This window comes from Haliotis rubra, unplaced genomic scaffold (genome assembly GCF_003918875.1).
Source record: "Haliotis rubra isolate DU_JTF1 unplaced genomic scaffold, ASM391887v1 Scf123, whole genome shotgun sequence".
Taxonomy (NCBI): domain Eukaryota; kingdom Metazoa; phylum Mollusca; class Gastropoda; order Lepetellida; family Haliotidae; genus Haliotis; species Haliotis rubra.
The window spans coordinates 1814142-1837137 of NW_025765148.1; the positions used below are offsets into that span (position 1 = coordinate 1814142).

At 43.6% G+C, this 22996-nt stretch overlaps 1 protein-coding gene across 1 annotated transcript; it reads left to right on the plus strand.

The window, feature by feature from the left end:
- Positions 1–1656: 1656 nt before the first annotated feature.
- On the plus strand, positions 1657–21459 carry LOC124266114 (vicilin-like seed storage protein At2g18540; the record flags this gene model as incomplete). Its single annotated transcript, XM_046700927.1, has 7 exons — positions 1657–1713; positions 9397–9533; positions 11460–11854; positions 12216–12425; positions 13781–13926; positions 14863–14982; positions 21370–21459. Coding segments are annotated over 7 exons (1155 nt in total), but the record flags the coding sequence as incomplete, so codon positions are not given.
- Positions 21460–22996: the final 1537 nt, after the last annotated feature.

Here is a 22996-nt window from a genome sequence, read left to right on the forward strand (position 1 = left end):
GGACGAGAGGTTTTGTGTTGAATTGAGCGTTTTGTCAAAGAGAGATTACACGATAAGGTTTGTGCTTGTTTGACGTCGGAACATGACGGCTGCAGTGTAAGGGCAATATTTGTTGTAACGTTTATTTTGTCATGATGGTGGGCGACCGACTCTCAGCCGTGTCACATAAACTGAAGTCCTAAAGAAAATATACACCCGTGTTTGACGGTGGCTAAGATCAACATGAAACCAACAAGCAGTGGGTATTGGATGGCGCGATGCATGTATCATGGCTGTGTTTTGATCCCTATGTTTGAATTGTTCAAATATTTCCAGCCTTGTGACGTTTTCATAACTTTTCTGATTTCTGGGGTCCAATCCAGCAATAAATGTATGCTTTTTTTACGCCTCAGTTTATATAGTCCTCGGAATTATTATGGACTTTAAATTTGATGACTACGAAATGTACGCCAATGCTTTCACATGTGAAATATTTAACATGAATCTGAAGTATATCATCGCGCTGGCAACAAACTATGACTGACTGACTGACTGAGTTTGGTTTTACGCCGCTTTTAGCAATATTCCAGCAATATCACCGTGGGGGACACCAGAAATGGGCTTCACTCATTGTACCAATGTGGGGATTCGAACCCGGGTCTTCGGCGTGACGAGCCAACGCTTTAACCACTAGACTACCCCACCGCCCCTGCAACAAACTATGAGGTGGTACTCCTTTTAGGGGCGATATCGTGCACATATATGCAACATTCAACTTGGCGATGATCTGTACATATATATATATACATGTATCATGAAACTAAATTGAAATTATCTTAAATGAAGGCCATCTTTAAGATGGAGTGACAGATGGATTTCTATGACCACGACGGCGACGACGACGATGATGATGATGATGATGATGGTGGTGGTGGTAGTGATGATGATGGTGATGGTGGTGGTAGTGATGATGATGATGATGATGGTGGTGGTAGTGATGATGATGATGGTGGTGGTGGTGGTAGTGATAATGACGATGATGATGATGATGGTGGTGGTGGTAGTGATGATGATGATGATGATGGTGGTGGTAGTGATGATGATGATGATGGTGGTGGTGGTAGTGATGATGATGATGATGGTGGTGGTGGTGGTAGTGATGATGATGATGGTGGTGGTAGTGATGATGATGATGGTGGTGGTGGTGGTAGTGATGATGATGATGATGATGATGGTGGTGGTGGTAGTGATGATGATGATGGTGGTGGTAGTGATGATGACGATGATGATGGTGGTGGTGGTAGTGATGATGATGATGATGATGGTGGTGGTGGTAGTGATGATGATGATGGTGGTGGTAGTGATGATGACGATGGTGGTGGTAGGTGGTGATGATGATGATGGTGGTGGATGATGATGATGATGGTGGTGGTGGTGAGTGATGATGATGGTGGTGGTGGTAGTGATGATGACGATGATGATGATGATGGTGGTGGTGGTAGTGATGATGATGATGGTGGTGATGATGATGGTGGTGGTGGTGGTGATGATGGTGGTGGTGGTGGTAGTGATGATGATGACGATGATGGTGGTGGTGGTGATGAATGATGATGATGATGATGATGATGGTGGTGGTGGTGGTGAGATGATGATGATGATGGTGGTGGTAGTGATGATGATGATAGTGATGATGACGATGATGGTGGTGGTGGTAGTGATGATGATGATGATGATGATGATTGTGGTGGTGGTAGTGATGATGATGATGATGGTGGTGGTAGTGATGATGACGATGATGATGGTGGTGGTGGTATGATGATGATGATGGTGGTGGAGTGATGATGATGGTGGTGGTGAAGTAGTGATGATGACGATGATGACGATGGTGGTGGTGTAGTGATGATGACGATGATGATGATGATGGTGGTGGTGGTAGTGATGATGATGGTGGTGGTGGTGGTAGTGATGATGATGGTGGTGGTGGTAGTGATGATGATGATGATGGTGGTGGTGGTAGTGATGATGATGATGAGGAGGAGGAGGATGGGTGGGTGTGAAATTTTAACAAATACGACGACAAGATTAAGACAAGCTTATGAAGAATATCTCAATGCTGTGGTCACAGCTGCCAACATATTCCAATATAAAAACAATTTTATTAAATTAAAAACATAGAATCTCGACTTCGTATTATCGAGATTTTGCTCAGCACTATTTTGTCGTAAAACATCCCGAAATGAATTACGCATTATATGAAATTGAAAGCACGATATCATTACACCGCGAGTTATCCTCTCGTCTTAAGACATGTTCCAATATATATTTGACACACATTTTGATTGAAATAATTCAGTGATTGGCACCGACTGATGAGATGCGATATCAATCAATTACAGATATATTCAATTATATTACTTCAACGGACTCCCCATTATTATACATAGTACATCTAAACCTCTTTCCCCGTCCTCCGAGCTGAGCAGAGAGAAATGCTACCTCTTATATATCTCGTTTGAACGCCGATCTTTACAGATATCGAATTAGGGATATAGGGTGCAAAAACTCGTTACCTTCGGGAATCGAACCCTGTTTCCTGGTGTTGGAGTGGCAGGTCGACAATCAGATCACCGTTTCTATTAATATAAGGCGCCTAGGTGGCGCCACTTGTGAAATTGAAGCACTCTGACTCTGCCCGTGGTGATTTGTAACTCCCAAGTTCATCCTCCACGTCAGATAGTTTTTACACAAAAACAAAGTTTTGGAATTAGAACAATCGCAGTTCGTGTCGTTAAACAGCTAGAAAGGAATAATGTGTTATGTGTGAAACATGTGGTTTATCGACACGCATTAAAACAAAAGACATTTAGAAGGTTTTGTGAGTTATTGAAGTCATATCCGTCACAACGTTATGTAAAATTGAATCAACGTGCGGTAGTTTTTGTTATTTCACTTCCGGGGCTATGCGTTGAAGATTTCATTATCAAAAGCCAACATATACTTCAACATAGGTCTCTTAAGTGAGAAAAATAAAAGTAAAATTATGATTTACAACATTTGTTTTCAGCATTTTAAATGTTATGCGGGATTCAGAAGAAACAGAATTTCATTTTTTGTGTGAAGTTGTTATTAAAATATGTGTAATTAATATTTTCTGGTTGTTTCCCAAAGTGGTTCATTCAGCCCTCGTATGTCAATGAATGTGTATAATGGTGGGCAGGTAAACGTGAAACGGGTGTCCGCTATATCATCCGTCCGTATTAACGTGGGGAAACTGTAAGGAAGCAATGCTTTGTGTTATGTGTTCGTTTGATGTGTGTTATTTTTCGTTTGTTCATATATGCAAATTAGAATTTTAAGATGAACGTATGTAAGACTTTAGAGGCACTGTTTATAAGACAGTCACTTGATATGTAACACTGGCAGGGATGTAGGGATGATCCACACCATCCGATGATTGTCATAACGGGCGACCTAATGGACCAGGCTCAGGAGATAAAATTCCTAACAATATCAATCACTGGAATGTCTGGTCCATACTCGATTACAATGAATTTACAGATCATTGTCATATAGTTGGAATGGTTTGGGGGCGGTGTTAAATTGCAAGGGAAAAAAAAAACAAAAGTAACATTTAACAAGAACCGTGAATAGCGTTTATATCATGTGCTACAGAATGGGGTTTAGATGCGTTCAGGCCCACTATGCATTGGGTCGAGACATATCTTATTCAGTTATGGGACGACACAGGCTGATCCACAGCGGATGGAAATGTTGTTAAAGACTTTTTCCTCATTGGAATATTATGTATCGTATTTCCTCTAGTAAGCCCCGGGTCTCCAATAAGAGCCAGATCTCCAATAAGAGCCAGATCTCCAATAACAGCCGGGTCTCCAATAACAGCCGGGTCTCCAATAACAGCCGGGTCTCCAATAAGCACCAGGTGTGCCACATGTTTACAGAGGAGTTTTCAAATAAAATACCAATGGAGAATCTATATTTATTTCCATTGGAACTTCTATAAGCGCCGGGTCTCCAATAACCGCCGGGTCTGGAGTCCATTGAAAAGACAAATTAATAAATAATTATTAGAGGAATACGGTATGTTGTTTTTTTTCTGTTAAACATGACGTACAGTAAACAACATCTGTAACCAACATGTTTGTAACAAACTGTTATAACAAACTGTTATAACAAACTGTTATAAATGCGTAAAACGAACAACTGTTGCAGCAGAATAGAATCAGAAGTCTCTTTGAGTTCGTTAGAACCGTAGGTTGTTTTGTTTTCTGTAACAACACATCAACATATCGTCATGGAACTGGCTCAACTCGGAGTAAATATTTTTAGTTTTACGTTTTCCACAGTAGATGTATTTGTCATACTTGTTTGTCACATCCCAGTCATCAACATGCCAGCTGTATGACGGCAGCAGGTTTGGACAAGACAGTTGATGCAGAGGGTAACGACCCACGGGGTACATTGGCCTTTAACCCACGAGGAATCAAACCCGGATGTTTGGCGCAACGATCGAACACTTTGACCAGGGTACCAAGCCTTCACATAGATGGCGAACCCGTGAAGATCCGGGGTAGAATTGATCTTCAGTGACCCATGCTTGTCGTAAGAGGCTACTAACGGGATTGGGTGGCCAGGCTCGCTGACTTGGTTGACACATGTCATCGTATCCCAATTGTGTAGATCGATGCTCATGCTGTTGATCACTGGACTGTCTGGTCCAGACCGCCGCGATAGAGCTTGAATATTGCGTAAAAGTAAACTCACTCACTCATAGATTGCGAGCTGATGCAGGAAGCTGTGTACAAGAAGATACAGCACAACGCCAATATTGTTTTGACTTTTGACTATCTTCAAATCTACAAACAAACACAATGAATACGTGCAGGTTCTTGTTTTTTAAATTTCCAACTCATTGGTTCACAGTACGAATAATGTCAGGAAAAAATATCGTTTATCAAGTGTTCGGTTAAAGTATATTACATGTCCCATTTCAGGGTAAAACATAGGATATACATTGAAAAACAAAAAAAATGCACCAACTACATTTATCATCTCCAAATGTCTTCAACATTAGATGATTGGTTGAGATCAAGTGATGTATTCCTGAAAGTTTGTGCCACAGTTATTTTTAGAATACTGCGACGTCACGACAACGCCAATCCCTGTCCCTGAAGCTTTTTCTAACGGTACACTCAAAACAGGATACAGTTTTAGACTTCTCCGGATGACAACACCTGTGTTTTGTACTGATCCGAGAAAAACAATATTGACCTTTGACGTAGGTATATGATAATGGCTACAAGAGCTCACAAACTGAATACGTAGACAGAGTAACTTTGGATGATAACTTGATTCTCACAGTCCTGGCTGGAGACATCGAAAAGATCAACATGAACGTTCCTCAGACTTTTAAACTATAAACGATATATTAGATACAGACACTAGGGTGAGATTTGTGTCTGATAAACTATTCTTAAGTTAAAATAGCGTACAGATTAAATATATGTACGTTATTTTAACTAAAGAATAGTTACAGATGTTATATTTGGGATTACACGTTCTTAGTGTGCTTGCAATTAGGTGCCTGACTCTGAGGGTGTGGGTTCGAATCCCGGATGGGTCTCAACTCAACAAAAGTACTAGAATCTGTACTTTACTCATCCCAAATATAACATATGTTACATTTGACCATTTTCTAAATGTCATTGTGTAATCATAAAGAATAGTTTTAACGAAATCAGCATATCAGTGTTTTGTCTGTGTGTATTTTTGTAAATCGGCACGTGACACTATTATAAAATATATTTCTTCTTCTAAATCTTCTTCTTCTGTATCGTCCGCCGTCACGCACCCGTGAATGGAAGAGTCAAGTTGACCCTACCGGGTCTGTCCGTCCACGGGTGTGATGAGGGGCGTGAGTGGGAGCCTGTCCCCCTGTCACCAACGAGCACTGACCATTGTCCAGTGTAGCCAGCTCTGATCTCCGTCCTTCATCGGATACAGCAGATGGAGGGCTGACGTTGATCTGTGGTGATGCTATCTCTTCTTGTCGCTGTGTCTACAATGAGGCGCACCTTGTCAGGACATCTTCCCTCATCTACAACCGATCCTCACAACAGAACGCGGAAACTGACATGTGTTTACTATAAGGATTTCAGAACCAGATATTGGAATTGCATAACCTCTGACATGTCTTATGAGTCGAGTCGAAAGTACATTGAACATCCTTTGAACAAGCAAGAATTGACAAACTAAGGCTTAGTCTCAGAATAGATGTAATTCTGATACACACAAATAAGTCCATTTAAATTGAAAAGGCGGCCCAGTAGCTCTGAGATTCAGAAGCTGAGCCAGAGGAGCTCTGGTTGCTTCAACCAGAGCTTTTAGATTGCAGAACGGGTTGGGTGGAAGGGGTTACAATGTTGGACTGTGGGTCAGACTATGTGAGTGAGTGAGTTAAGTTTAACGCTGCTTTAAAGGCACACTACTGCACAGGAACATGACATCATCAGTTAAACTTGATCAATAAATTATAATTGATGACTTTTATTTAACACATTGTCTCAACGTAATTACGGTACCCACTGACTGTCCACAGACATGCGGGGCGGTGGAGTGAGTATGGTTTTACGCCGCTTTTAGCAACATTCCAGCACTATCACGGCGGGAGGCACCAGAAATGGGCGTCTACCCACATTCTACCCATGTGGGGAATCGAACCCGGGGCTTCGGCGTGACGGGCAAACGCTTTAACCACTAGGCTACACCACCACCCCTCGTAATTGTACTGGCCATTCCTATAGTCCTATAGGAGATCTGTATCAGATGTGGACAACGACCACTCTGTGAATGTACACACCCGGAGACACGAGGGCGAAGCTGAGAATCTCGTCAATGGAATCTGTCACAGGTTGTGGAATGGAAATTCAAATGAAATTAATTTGAACTGCGGTACGGAACTTCACTTGGGTAAGACCTGCAGTAAATATCTCCGAATGGTATGTATATACACGTAGCCTATATCCGTGCTTGATTTCATTCCAAATCCAATACTTACGCAATATTTTGTATCTGAAGACGGTGTTATAAGATGTATTACCTCAGGCGTGGAGATCGCGTTAAGTTGACACTGAAGGCGTGGAGCCGTCCCCGTCATGGCGTATAGAAACTGAAGTTGTGTGTGTCGGCCATGAAGAAGTGAGAACGATCACTGTCCTTTGTCGCGAACAATGCCACTGAACAGGTATTCACTATAAAATCCACTTGTACGAATTACAAGTCGTGGATATTTCACCAGATCGTCCCGAGTATTGAGAGGCAGGGGATTTGAGTTATTGAAGCTTGTAGCTGTGTTGTTCTATTGACGACGTGTCGCCCACAGCATAATGAAGGTGACGTAGCCCCAGACATCCTGGCGTCGACCACGGGGGATTCGGGCGTCTTTGGCCAGGGGAAACACTCTCAAACAACTTTTCACTTCGCACTTACAAGAAGCTTGTTTGTTTCGCTTTGACTATATATGTATCCTATGCAAAGCAAAGTAGCACTGCACTCCGTGAAACCCCAGGACCATGCATGGGGAGTTTCCGCTACCACTGACGCTAATCCGGGGGGTAACGAAATGCATTCTGTATGAGAGGTTAGCGCTATTTCCGTCGCGGGTTCCGTACATAAAAGATTTTCGTTGTAACTTTGTGGGGATAAAAGGAGACTGTGTTTGTTTTACAGTTTCTGTGACTCCTGTCTACGTCACTTGACTGAATACAAACTGAAAGATAAAAAATATCAAAAGATTAATATTGTACTTCGTTTTACGTTTTTTTTGTTATTCCTTGTAGATAAATGAATTATAAGGAAATTCAGAAGTATCTGAGTATATATAGCCAACAGTATCTGGGTAGACACACCATAATGTATCTGGATATACCCACCTTAATGTATCTGGATATACCCAGCTTAATGTATCTGGATATACCCACCATAATGTATCTGGATATACCCACCATAATGTACCTGGATATACCCAGCTTAATGTATCTGGATATACCCACCATAATGTATCTGAATATATCCACCATAATGTATCTGGATATACCCACCATAATGTATCTGGATATACCCACCATAATGTACCTGGATATACCAAGCTTAATGTATCTGGATATACCCACCTTAATGTATCTGGATATACCGAGCTTAATGTATCTTAATATACCCAGCTTAATGTATCTTAATATACCCAGCTTAATGTATCTGGATATACCCAGGTTAATGTATCTGGATATACCCACCTTAATGTATTTTGATATACCCAGCTTAATGTGTCTGGATATACCCAGCTTAATGTATGTGGATATACCCAGCTTAATGTATGTGGATATACCCAGGTTAATGTATGTGGATATAGCTTAATGTATCTGGATATGCCCACCTTAATGTATGTGGATATACCCAGTTTAATGTATCTGGATATACCCACCTTAGTATATCTGGATATACCCAGTTTAATGTATCTGGATATACCCACCTTAATCTATCTTAATATACCCACCTTAATGTATCTTAATATACCCAGCTAAATGTATCTGGATATACCCGACTTTATGTATCTGGATATACCCACCTTAATGTATCTGGATATACCCCCCTTTATGTATTTGGATATACCCACCTTAATATATCTGGATATACCAACCTTAATGAATCTGGATATACCCAGCTTAATGTATCTGGATATACTCAGCTTAATGTATCTGGATATACCCACCTTAATGTATCTGGATATACCCACCTTAATGTATCTTAATATACCCAGCTTAATGTATCTTAATATACCCAGGTTAATGTATCTGGATATACCCAGGTTAATGTATCTGGATATACCCAGGTTAATGTATGTGGATATACCCAGCTTAATGTATGTGGATATACCCACCTTAATGTATGTGGATATACCCAGCTTAATGTACCTGGGTACCTTAATGTATGTGGATATACCCAGCTTAATGTACCTGGATATACCCACCTTAATGTATCTGGATATACCCAGAGTGAACGAGGTAGCAAGTATATGTTTATGAGTAGTTTTACGCTGCTTTGGCAATATGCCAGCACTAGTGTTGAGGAAGTAGGAGAGCGGCAAAGAGGAGAGAAGAAACGTCGTCAGCGAGAGAAGTTCCACGATCGAAAGAAAAAACTCGTTATATAAGCGGAAGGACAAGAGACGTTATCTACAGAAAAAGGCTAAGCAAGGTAGCAACGTCATTGTTGGCAGCAGCGGTGCGTTGCTAGCGGGAGGAGAAGCGTTGTTCTCGAGAGGGGAGCAGCGTCGTTAGCGAGAGGAAGAAGCTACGCTATCTAAAGGGGAGTGTCGTTAGAGAGAGGAAGAAGCGTTGGTAGCGAGAAGAAGCAGCGTCGTTAGCAGGAGAGGAAGAAGCATCGTTAGCAGGAGAGGAAGAAGTGCCGTTAGCAGGAGAGGAAGAAGCATCGTTAGCAGAAGAGGAGGAAGCATCGTTAGAAGGAGGGGAAGAAGCATCGTTAGCAGAAGAGGAAGAAGCATCGTTAGAAGGAGGGGAAGAAGCATCGTTAGCAGGAGAGGAAGAAGCATCGTTAGCAGAAGAGGAAGAAGCATCGTTAGCAGAAGAGGAAGAAGCATCGTTAGCAGAAGAGGAAGAAGCATCGTTAGCAGAAGAGGAAGAAGCATCGTTAGCAGAAGAGGAAGAAGCATCGTTAGAAGAGGGAAGAAGCATCGTTAGCAGGAGAGGAAGAAGCATCGTTAGAAGAGAGGAAGAAGCATCGTTAGAAGGAGGGGAAGAAGCATCGTTAGCAGGAGAGGAAGAAGCATCGTTAGCAGAAGAGGAAGAAGCATCGTTAGCAGAAGAGGAAGAAGCATCGTTAGAAGAAGAGGAAGAAGCATCGTTAGCAGGAGAGGAAGAAGCATCGTTAGCAGAAGAGGAAGAAGCATCGTTAGCAGAAGAGGAAGAAGCATCGTTAGCAGAAGAGGAAGAAGCATCGTTAGCAGGAGAGGAAGAAGCATCGATAGAAGGAGGGGAAGAAGCATCGTTAGCAGAAGAGGAAGAAGCATCGTTAGAAGGAGAGGAAGAAGCATCGTTAGCAGAAGAGGAAGAAGCATCGTTAGCAGAAGAGGAAGAAGCATCGTTAGAAGGAGGGAAGCAGTTAAGAGGAAGAAGCATCGTTAGCAGAAGAGGAAGAAGCTAGAAAGAATCGTTAGCAGAAGAGGAAGAAGCATCGTTAGCAGGAGAGGAAGAAGCATCGTTAGCAGAAGAGGAAGAAGAAGAGGAAGAAGCATCGTTAGCAGAGAGAGGAAGAAGCATCGTTAGAAGGAGAGGAAGAAGCATCGTTAGCAGAAGAGGAAGAAGCATCGTTAGCAGAAGAGGAAGAAGCATCGTTAGCAGAAGAGGAAGAAGCATCGTTAGCAGAAGAGGAAGAAGCATCGTTAGCAGAAGAGGAAGAAGCATCGTTAGCAGGAGAGGAAGAAGCATCGTTAGCAGAAGAGGGAAGAAGCATCGTTAGCAGAAGAGGAAGAAGCATCGTTAGCAGAAGAGGAAGAAGCATCGTTAGAAGGAGGGGAAGAAGCATCGTTAGCAGAAGAGGAAGAAGCATCGTTAGCAGAAGAGGAAGAAGCATCGTTAGCAGAAGAGGAAGAAGCATCGTTAGCAGGAGAGGAAGAAGCATCGTTAGCAGGAGAGGAAGAAGCATCGTTAGCAGAAGAGGAAGAAGCATCGTTAGCAGAAGAGGAAGAAGCATCGTTAGCAGGAGAGGAAGAAGCATCGTTAGCAGGAGAGGAAGAAGCATCGTTAGCAGAAGAGGAAGAAGCATCGTTAGCAGAAGAGGAAGAAGCATCGTTAGCAGAGGAGGAGGGGAAGCATCGTTAGCAGGAGAGGAAGAAGCATCGTTAGAGAAGAGCAGAAGGATCACAGAAGGAGAGGAAGAAGAATTAGCAGAAGAGGAAGAGCCATCGTTAGAATCAAAGGGGAAGAGTTAGCAGAGAGGAAGAAGAAGCATCGTTAGCAGAAGAGGAAGAAGCATCGTTAGAAGGAGAGGAAGAAGCATCGTTAGAAGGAGGGGAAGGCAGAGGAAGGAAGAAGCATCGTTAGCAGAAGAGGAAGAAGCAGTTAGCAGGAGGAAGAAGCATCGTTAGCAGAAGAGAGGAAGAAGCATCAGAGAAGGAGGGAAGAAGCATCAGAAGCAGGAGAGGAAGAAGAAGATCGAAGACAAGAAGGAGGGAAGAAGCATCGTTAGCAGGAGAGGAAGAAGCATCACGTTAGCAGAAGAGGAAGAAGCATCAGAAAGTTAGCAGAAGAGGAAGAAGCATCGTTAGCAGAAGAGGAAGAAGGACCAGAAGAGAAGGAAGAAAGAAGAGGAAGAGCACAGAAGGAGAGGAAGAAGACCAGGAGAGGAAGAAGAAGTTAGCAGAAGAGGAAGAACCAAATCGTTAGCAGAAGAGGAAGAAGCATCAGCAGAGAAGGAAGAAGGGAAGAAGAATCGTTAGAAGGAAGAAGAAGAAGCATCGTGGAAGACCAAACAGGAAGAAGAATCACAGAAGAGGAAGAAGGACATGACCACAGGAAGAAGGAAGACCAAACAGGAAGAGGAGGAAGCACAGAAGAGGAAGACCACAGAAGAGGAAGAAGAACATCAGAGGAAGAAGGAGCAGAAGAGCATCAGAAGAGGTTAGCAGAAGAGGAAGAAGCATCACCAGCAGAAGAGGAAGAAGCATCAAAAGCATCGTTAGAAGGAAAGGAAGAAGAGCACAGAAGAGGAAGAAGCACAAAGAAGAGGAAGAAGCCATCCAAAGAAGGAGAGGCAGACAAGAAGAGGGAGGAAGAAGCCAATCGTTAGCAGGAGGAGGAAGAAGAATCGTTAGCAGAAGAAGATCGTTAGAAGGAAGAGGAAGAAGACAGGCAGGTTAGCAGGACCAAAGAAGAGAAGAAGCATCGTTAGCAGAAGAGGAAGAAGCATCGTTAGCAGAAGAGGAAGAAGCATCGTTAGAAGGAGAGGAAGAAGCATCAGGAGCAGGAGAGAAGACCATCGTTAGCAGAAGAGGAAGAAGCATCGTTAGCAGAAGAGGAAGAAGCATCGGAGAGGAAGCATCAGGAGTTAGCAGAAGAGGAAGAAGCACGTTAGCAGAAGAAGAAGAAGGAAGAAGCAGAAGAAGAGAAGAGGAAGAAGAAGAAGAGGAAGAAGGATCGCAGAAGAGAGGAAGAAGCAGGAAGAAGTAGAAGAGGGAAGAAGAGGAGAAGAGGAAGAAGCATCGTTAGCAGGAAGAGGAAGAAGCATCGAGGAGGAGGAAGAACATCAGGAAGAGGAAGAAGCAAAGAAGAAGAGGAAAGAAAGCATCAAGTTAGCAGGAGGAAGAAGGAAAGAAATAGCATCGTTAGCAGAAGAGGAAGAAGCATCGAAGGACAGTAGGAGGATAGACAGAAGACAAAGAAGAAGAGGGGAAGAACATCGTTAGAAGGAGAGGAAGAAGCATCGTTAGCAGAAGAGGAAGAAGCATCGTTAGAAGAGAGGAAGAAGCATCAAGTTAGAGGAGCAGGAGAAGAAGCATCGTTAGAAGAGGAAGAAGATCGAAGGAAGGCAGGAAGAATTAGCAGAAGAGGAGAAGAAGCCATCGTTAGCAGAAGAGTTAATGTTGAAGAAGGAGGGAAGCATCGTTAGCAGTTAGAGAGGAAAAGTTAGGGAAGGAGGGACAAATCGTTAGCAGAGAGGAAGGACAAGCATCGTTAGCAGAGGAGGAAGAAGCATCGTTAGCAGAAGAGGAAGAAGCATCGTTAGCAGAAGAGGAAGAAGCATCGTTAGAAGGAGGGGAAGAAGCATCGTTAGAAGGAGAGGAAGAAGCATCGTTAGAAGGAGGAAGAAGCATCGTTAGAAGCAGAAGAGGAAGAAGCATCGTTAGAAGGAGAGGAAGAAGCATCGTTAGCAGAAGAGGAAGAAGCATCGTTAGCAGGAGAGGAAGAAGCATCGTTAGCAGGAGAAGAGGAAGAAGCATCGTTAGCAGGAAGAGGAAGAAGCATCGTTAGCAGAAGAGGAAGAAGCATCGTTAGCAGGAGGAAGAAGCATCGTTAGCAGGAGGAGTTAAGGAAGAAGCATCGTTAGCAGGAGAGGAAGGAGAAGAAGCATCGTTAGCAGGAGAGGAAGAAGCATCGTAAGCAGGAGAGGAAGAAGCATCGTTAGCAGGAGAGGAAGAAGCATCGTTAGCAGGAGCATCGTTAGGAGGAAGCATCGTTAGCTGGAGAGGGAGGAAGCATCGTTAGCAGAACAGGAACAAGCATCGTTAGCAGGAGGGAGGAAGCATCGTTAGCAGGAGAGGAAGAAGCATCGTTAGCAGGAGAGGAAGGAGCATCGTTAGCAGGAAAGGAAGAAGCATCGTTAGCAGGAGAGGAAGAAGCATCGTTAGCAGGAGGGGGGGAAGCATCGTTAGCTGGAGGGGAGGAAGCATCGTAAGCAGAACAGGAACAAGCATCGTTAGCAGGATGGGAGGAAGCATCGTTAGCAGGAGAGGAAGAAGCATCGTTAGCAGGAGAGGAAGAAGCATCGTTAGCAGAACAGGAACAAGCATCGTTAGCAGGAGGGGAGGAAGCATCGTTAGCAGAAGAGGAAGAAGCATCGTTAGCAGGAGAGGAAGAAGCATCGTTAGCAGGAGAGGAAGAAGCATCGTTAGCAGGATAGGAGGAAGCATCGTTAGCTGGAGGGGAGGAAGCATCGTTAGCAGAAGAGGAAGAAGCATCGTTAGCAGGAGAGAAAAAAGCATCGTTGACAGGAGAGGAAGAAGCATCGTTATCAGGAGAGGAAGAAGCATCGTTATCAGAAGAGGAAGAAGTGTCGTTAGGAGGAGAGGAAGAAGCATCGTTGTGTAAAAGGGGAGCTTCGTTAGCGAGAGGAAGAAGCGTCGTCGGGATGAGGAATGTCAGAGAGAGAAAATGCGGTCAGTGAATGAAGGAGAAGATGAATCTTGAACATGTTTAATTGAGTCATAAAAAAAACTAATACATGCGTACATGCTTCAATTGTTTTTTCAAAAACCCACTTTAAATCTGTTTTAACATTCACCGATCACTCCAAGTTATGCCACTCTTGGGGAACACACAACACAATGTAGTATGGAGGGAGCAGCTTGTAGATGTGTCGCCCCAGTGCCACACTACACGCTGGGCATGGCCGCGTCCACACAAGCCGATATTCCAGTCTGACGTCGCATATAGCTACACAACCACTACATTAAAACATTAAAAACATTTCACTAATCAGCGTCTCGCTAACCATATGCGGGACATCAGCAAAAAAACTGCTGCAATATTTCCTCTGCCGCGGTGTACACTGGATGTGAAGCACCGCTCTGAGTCCCATTCATCTGCTATTCTACACAAGTCTATACGGACGCCCACAGTTCGTCAAATATCCCATATACCTATTTGTGTGTCTGAGCAGGACGATACAATGAAAGCTCTGACTATAAAGGCCCCTACACAAAGACTGGGGAGACTTGGATGAACTTACCCCCGGGCTACACTACATGTTATGAAAGAATATTTTCAAATATTTTACAATGTCAAGAGATGAGAGATATCCCGACAATAGTACATTGCTATTCGATTGGTAAATAAACTGCTCAAGAATCCCGTGAGCTCGAGAGAACGCTGATTTCTTAAGAATGAAATTTAATATGTTCTAGTTTCGGGCTCGAGGGTTAGGGACAGGGTATACAGGCTGGATCCACCTCGGGGTGTTTTCTGCCTGTATTTAATATTTGACAAAGATCTCCATGGCTGGAGAGGGTTTCAATGGGGCAGCACAAGCCTTCCTCACAAGCACTTGACAACGAGAGGGATATGTATTGTGCAGCCCCCATCCTCCCTCAGGTCTCACGAGAAGGAACTATTTAGCCCGCATCTACACACCCTCTCCCGAGGCGGTGACACGGCCAAGGAGCAAGGATACAGCAGTGATACGTCTAGGCTGATTGTCAGCGGTTTGTATGGGGGCAAATGTGTTCAATGCCGTTTGTCGGAAATTGAAACGAACATTAATCCGCGCTAGTCATTTAATAATTGATAGGTGCATTTGATAAAATTTCATGAGATTTTCAAGTTCACTACAAAGCGTGTCACCAATGATTAGTACAAACGAAGATAGAAAACTGAGAATTTTGAACAATTTTGTGAGGTGGGTGGAGTTTAGACGGATTTTCCTCACGTACCAGAGTACACCAGGAACAGTACGGTACTATAGTACACTTCATACTGGTCAGTACAACACATGGGCCCGTGTGTGTAACGTGGTCAATGTCTGGCACCGGCATCACTTCTAGGGTTTATCACACGCTTTGCTGACACTGGCATACTGTTAGGAGCCGTTATAGTCAACGGGATCGGGTGGTCAGGCTCCCTGACTTTGTTGACACATGTCATCGCATCCCTATTGCGTAGATTCATGTTCCTGATGGTGATCACTGGACTGTCTGGTCCAGACTAGAGTCGATTATCCACAGACCGCCGCCATATAACTAGAATATTGCTGAGTGCGGCGTAAAACAACAAACAAACTGTATAACTTCAGTACATCGCTTATATCTTTACTTTCCGCCACAGCGAAGTCTGGTATGACGGGTGAGCTCATTCTTCGTGTCCCCCGGTGTAACATTGAGGGGGCAGTGACAGAAGCGATGTAAAATATAAACCCTCACTCACTCCATCTCAGCAGACAGATGTGTCTGGGGTCCCTGCCTGTGTGGGGATTAACTTGTGTCCACCCTGTCGTCCAGCTAAGGATTGTGAATACCCCGGTCCTGACTCCCACAGAACCAGATCCCAAGGGGGAGTGGTCGTGATCGGGTGGTTTAAGGCGCCTCGGCGACGACACTTCTACAACTGACACAGCTGATCCTGAATGGAGACGTTCCTTATCGTAGCTGTGCCTGTCGCCGTCGCTGCGTATCAACGTAATAGAAACGCGACGAAGGGGGTGGAACACGTTTTGTGTATTGACAACCTTTTTACTGCAATAGATGGGACGTTTCGATGTAGATGCTCATAACGGGTACCGTTATCAAGCCAGTCACCACGTGCTTGGTAACGGTCACATGCTTGACAACTGTGTTAACATCTACACAAAAACGTCACAACTATTGCAATAAAGAAGTTGTATTAAATTTGTTCCTCTTTTCTAACACCAGCTTCTATATGCTACATAAAGAAGTAATAAAAACAGTTTTATGTTGTGCTCATGTCCAATTTTCAAGATTATCATTACACTTTAACATAAAGAGTATGCAAAACAATAACATAAAAATAATTTAACGAAGCTGATAAATGAGTATGCATAGTTGATACATATTTTTTAACAAAGTGCAATTTCAGGTAATTCCTGTCTCTTTACGATCGACCGTCTGGATTCCTAAAGAACAGTATCGCGGTTGTTGATATCATTCAAAATTGTGTTCGCTTTATGATTATTACACCATTAAAGAACATTGAACAAACGCCCTAAGGACACCCGAGGTAATGTTTATTGAACAATAAGTGTTAACGCCTCGGGTGGAATCGGGGTATCTCAGTCGTGGCTGTGTTTAATGACGCGATATATTCAGGGTGGATGATCACATAAACAAATGCCGATGCAGCAGAGATTCGGGTAGAGAACAAATGAACGTTCTTTTCAATACGGGTACACAGGCTTGGGCATGATAGGTTTAAATAATCGCCGTATTAAAAACATTTGGCACGACTGAACGATTTTTGACTCGTCGGCAGCTGTTTCTTCTTGTCGGTTCTGTATGTACTGTTATGATATACAGGGCAATTAAGCTGTCATGTTATCATGTTCTAAAATATGACGAACGTGAACCGCCTACTTTGAGGAATCTCATCCAGGGTATTGTATATTTGGGTATCTGTCCACGGGTCTACTATTTGCCTTACAGAATATCACATATATCGACTTATATAGAACAGCCGAAGTCGCCTATACAAGAAAGTGTTTGGAAACTATTCAACTAAAATGAATATAATGATATTCTCACTGCTTCCTAGGCCATATTTCCAACTGGAGGAACACACATGTCCTGGTAAAACCTTTCACAAGGTGCCGATATTTTCAATATTTATATTATTTAACCCCGCATGATAAATTACATCACAGCGTGTCAGGTTAGAACTGATCTTCAGGAACCCATGCTTGTCGTTTGAGGCGACTAAGGTTCGGGTGGTCAGGCTCACTGACTTGGTTGACACATGTCATGGTATCCCAATGGCGTAGGTCGATGCTCATGCTGTTGATCACTGGATTGTCTGGTCCAGACTCGATTATTTACAGACCGCCGCCATGTAGCCGGAATATTGCTTGGGAGGGAGGACGTTTACCACCGTCATAAAATCTAAGTGTACGGGGATGGCCCCGACAAACCTTGAAATAGAATCGGGTCGAAGCGGGATTCGAACCCACTACATCTGAAGTTACAGGTTTAGGTTTGGTTGTAGTTTAACTCAGCTCTCAGCAATATTCCATCTATATGGCGCTCTCAGCAATATTCCATCTAAATGGCGGACGTGTCAACCAAGTCAGCGAGCCTGACCACCCTATCCCGTTAGTCGCCTCTTACGACAAGCATGGGTTGCTGAAGACCAATTCTAACCCGGATCTTCACACTACGAGTCGAAGTTAAAGACGTTAATGTGTTTCCCTGTGTATAATCCTGACAGTATAGGCTGCCATTGCCAACTGTACGCATGTCTCGAATCACTCACTCGGCAACCGAAATTCATCAACGTGGTTGTAAAAGTGCACTGGGTATAGTATGTGCTGCGGTAAAATCATCATTGACATATGCAGAATATGACACCTGCAACCTCTCGCCACAAGCGGGATTCGACCCCGCTACAGGCAGGAGTCATCGGCTAACTATTCACCGTCACTATAGGTTCCAATCTCAGCTAAATGTGAAGACATTATTGGGTTCAGCAGACCGTTTTCAATGGAAATGTCACGTCTGGTAATATCTGAGTGGCACGCACCCCGCCACCCTTCACCCCTGTCATCTTGAATGTTGACACGGTTCCACTCCACCACCCCTAAAACTTGGAATGGAACACCCAGGAAGAAATCCCGGATGATCTTTAACCGGGCGATTACCTGTGTGATTGACAACAACATGCTGACAAGATATTTAAACCCACCGTGATGCTCTGTATATCTGTAGTGTTAGAATATTCAGTTTCCACAGCAGTGAGGTATTGTCCGGGTGTGATCTTGAGTAAACCGGGACAAGACGTGACAAAATGTGCAGCAATAAAAAAAAGGGCCAGAAGAAATATACATTTAATAAACTGCAAAAGAAATAATTGATTCCAGCTACCCTAGCAACACATTACCAAGCCAGGCGTCTCATATGATACACCTGTCAAGATAACGACTAAGAACTAGACCATGACTCTACGTCCATCCTCGACTACCCTGGGTATTATCTGTTCTACTGTAATAAATACCTTGACCCATTCGCCACTTCTTCGTAGGTTTTGTCACCAGCTCGCCCTCCACACACACACACACACCTCCCCGTGATATTGCTGGAATATTTCTAAAAGCGGCGAAACACCACAACCAATCATTCACTCACTCACCCTCAAAGAATTACGCAATTATCCTCGCTCTCATTGTGATTGGATTGGTTGGTTTTGGCATATTTTGATTAGATGATGGTTTGGGGTTTCAAGCGAAGCTATGGCAGTGTATGGTCTACTGTAATTAACATAATGAAACAGGGATATAATACCGTATACACTGGGTACTACACTTCATATACACTTCATATAACCCCTTATCTCGAAATATTGATGACCCGAACTAGGCTACCACAACATTAGTTTGACACCCCTGTCTCAAAATATCTATTATCTCGAACTGTACCCTCGAACCAGATTATATTGCAAATAACCCTACTTCTATCAGAACCCAGTATTATTAAGCGTCATTTTGGCGTCTTCAAATTCAAGACCGAAATGTCAGTGTGGTGTCACAGACCAGTGGGTGCCTATCACTAACTACGTGAGAATCACTTCACATTATTAAAACCCCTTTTTCCTTATCACACTACGAGGAAGACGATGAGGTTGATGGAGCATTATTCGTCCCCTTTAGCCTCTCCCATGCTTGACCCTAATTAATATGGGTGGACACGGCTGTTTCAAATTTAGTTTTCTGCTGTTTTTTTAAATCTACAACTGTTTAACCCCATACCTAACAACGACATGCAATAGATAACTATCTCATTGTGAAGTACAACGCTACACGATGTGGCCAATACCACATCACATTTAAACTCCACACCACCACGGAACCGTGTCCCGTTCAGTGGAGCTGAATGCTGTTGACAAATCAGGGAACGTGACACATTCCTGTCTGTTTCCTGCCGACTGGGTGCACCACCCGTAACGGCACAATCCTCACCGGCAGTGCACCCGGCGTCTCTCCACTGACGGGGGTGGTCCAGAACCGGCGTCATCTTCTCCCCAGGAACCATCTCGTAGACTCAGGACGCGCGGGTTAATATCATCCCCTTACACCGCGGCTGTCAAAATAGCCGGCAAACCTCCGCTCGAAATGATATATTTACAGTCAAACCTTGATAGGAGAACAATACCGGCTCCAAGGTGGTAAAATATGCGTTCAAATGCTTTTTCACGGCAAAATTATTTCTTTTTATAGCATGACAATGATAATGTTGTAAATTGGCGAAATGTTCTTCAAGGGGCACTATTACTGTCGGATCGTGTCACGTCGGTCATCTGACTGTCACAGGGAAGCGTTTCTTCGAACAAGGTCACGTGAACATCGACCACGCCCTTTATGGGACTATCTCACGTGTATCCATTCGCCGTCATTTCAAGTTACGATCATGTCTACGTATGAATGGCACTGTCCATCAGCCATCTGCCCGTCTTCACCCGATATTTGTAATAGACTAAAGAGTCTGGGGTCTGGGTCCACAAAGCATTCGTAGCACTACGTCACCCGTAAGCCTATGATAAACTATAGAGTTACGAAAGGTCGTAACGTTACGAACGCTTTGTGGACGGGTCCCTGTACACTCCACACTGATAGTTGGTCACATCAACACAAAACCCATGAAATATACTTCCCATCAAAAGTTTAGACTCACTAGTGTAAATATAGCCACTTACTTCAGGCACTTACTTCAGGCAACTGTTCTAACCTACATTTTGCAAAATATTTCATATTGTTATTATACTGTTTACACATGAATTGATGTATTGTAAAACAAACTCGTAACGTTGAAAAGATTATTGTCATGAGTTCAATAAATGATAAAAAACAAAAACAGTAAAAAATTGGCGATTTTTTTTCACAAAACTTTACACCAAAACGCAGCTGTTCACAGGCAGGATATTTGCACATGCTTTTCAGCAATTTGATGCATGATCCTCGTGCAATTCATCTGCATTATGTTTCCAGGATGTTGCCCCAAATTAGTGGAGAAATCAATCTTCGATGTAACCATATATATACACATAACATATAGTGAGTAACATATAGTCTAAACTTTTGATGGGAAGTATATTTATTGACCCTTTGGGTATGCCTCAATCTCCTTTACATGGGATTTTAATCCAAGAATTACTAAAATGTCTGCGGTATTTAACATGCGTGCTTCAAATTTATTTTTTTAAAGGAAAGTTTCTAAAATGATCCAGGGTTATGGATCCAGGTTATCTGTTGTAATAACACGAAATTAACACACCCTAGATAATCGGGGATGCACATCAAGCAGCCTCGCAACATGCTTTAGGTAGTGGTGCTAAACCCGATCACTCACTCACTCTCACTCACTCACTCATTCAGAGGATTTATCGCAAGTGCCGTTACTTTCTATGTTCTACACTAAAACGATTTATGACTTTACCGGTGTACTGAAGACTTGGTAGTGTACTGTCTGCTGAAAACTAATAGACCTTTCAGTAACTGGCGACCTACTGTTTCTGTTAGGTCCAGTAACGCCCTAGGGGACGGCCATACTATTTCCAATCTGCATATAAAGTCTTCCTAATGGTCCCCACCAGTGCCGATTTCCACTAGACACCAGCAGTGGCACCTTGCAAACACTGATGTAGTCATCTCACCAACATCTGACATTCCGAAACAGTACATATTTAGTACGAGCCGAGTCGTACCTGGACATTATGCTGTGTTAATGAAGAAAGATATTCTTTAACTAGCTTCCATTGAAACTGTACTGTTAATGACGTGAACGGTCTCCGCAGCAGCAGCAGTAGCAGCAGCACCAGCAGCAGCAGCATTGAGCAGCAGCAGCAGCCCAGCAGCAGCAGCAGCAGCAGCAGCAGCAGCAGCAGCAGCAGCAGCAGCAGTAGTAGCAGCAGCAGCAGCAGCAGCAGCAGCAGCAGCAGCAGTAGCAGTAGCAGTAGCAGCAGCAGCAGCAGCAGCAGCAGCAGCAGCAGCAGCAGCAGCAGTAGTAGCAGCAGCAGCAGCAGTAGCAGCAGCAGCAGCAGCAGCAGCAGCAGCAGTAGCAGTAGTAGTAGCAGTAGCAGCAGCAGCAGCAGCAGTAGCAGTAGTAGCAGTAGTAGCAGTAGCAGCAGCAGCAGTAGTAGCAGCAGCAGCAGCAGCAGCAGCAGTAGCAGCAGCAGCAGTAGCAGTAGCAGTAGTAGCAGCAGCAGTAGCAGCAGCAGCAGTAGCAGCAGCAGTAGTAGCAGTAGTAGTAGTAGTGGTAGTAGTAGCAGTAGTAGCAGCAGCAGTAGTAGTAGTAGTAGTAGTAGTAGTAGTAGGAGTAGTAGTAGTAGCAGAAGTAGTAGTAGTAGGAGGAGGAGTAGCAGTAGCCGGGAATCAAGCCCGGACGCCCTACCCCAGCTGGACGCACACCGAGACTTGGTCTGCTGCTGCCATCGAGAAGTCTAGACACATAATATTTGTCTTAAATAGATTTATTCATGAAACCGAGTTGGTGCATTATGTAGATAAGTCCGTCAATGGCAGCGTTTGTAATTAAATTATAAATATACATTTATCTATTAAAGACACGCTTCTGGCAGCAGGTTACAATACACGACAGCAATCATACTAACCGTCTCCGACGCCCATGAAGAATTGGAAATGTCCACTCGGTGGGTGTAAAATCTTATATGTATGTATTGTTTAATTGAATGGCAAAAAGATGAATTATGAATATTTTTCTTTGGCTGGCAATCTGGGTTCCTGACAAGTACAAGCAGCGGTTAAAAAGTTGAAGAAAGCTTTGTGTCGGGTTCTTATTCACGTTTACCCAAAATGTCTTCTATTTCTTCCCATACAGAGGTTAATATTTCCACGAGGCAATCGTTTCATTACAAACTCCGATGAGAGAGAAACTACAGCCGTCCAAAGCAACATTTTGATCTTTAGTTCGCGTGCCACGGTGGAATAACTAAGTCTTGGTGTATCCCTACACCAGTGAATATAGTTCCCGCGTCAGCAGAACTGGTACTTAGGTTCAGTACAAATCCCGAGAGGGGGACCTTTGATTCTTTAGTCACGAGAAAACGAGACGGAGTATTGTTAATGTGTGACGCATCAGTCTTGTCTGTAATGAATTCTACAGTCAGTGTCGTCAGATGGATATGGTTCAGAGTCGGCCATGACGCCGATCCGCATTCGTGACCATTCGTTTTATTCCGGAACAACCTGAATGGCGACTCGGGTGCCTCCCGGGGCCATTTTTATCGAATTAATCCTTTGACCAAAGAACAGATAATCATTTGCGCATTCTGATTGGTTTGTCAGGTTTTTTTCGCATAATACGGATCGGTAGATCTACAAATCTTACTGCAGGCTACACAAAGGGATGAGTGATGACGACTGGCCGACTCGGACAGATATTGGTCCAGCTTAGACCTGCTTCTACCATAGCTGAGGAGGGGAGAATGAGCTGGGATTAATAGTATTTCAAAAAGAGATGATATAGAAGAGTGGTGTA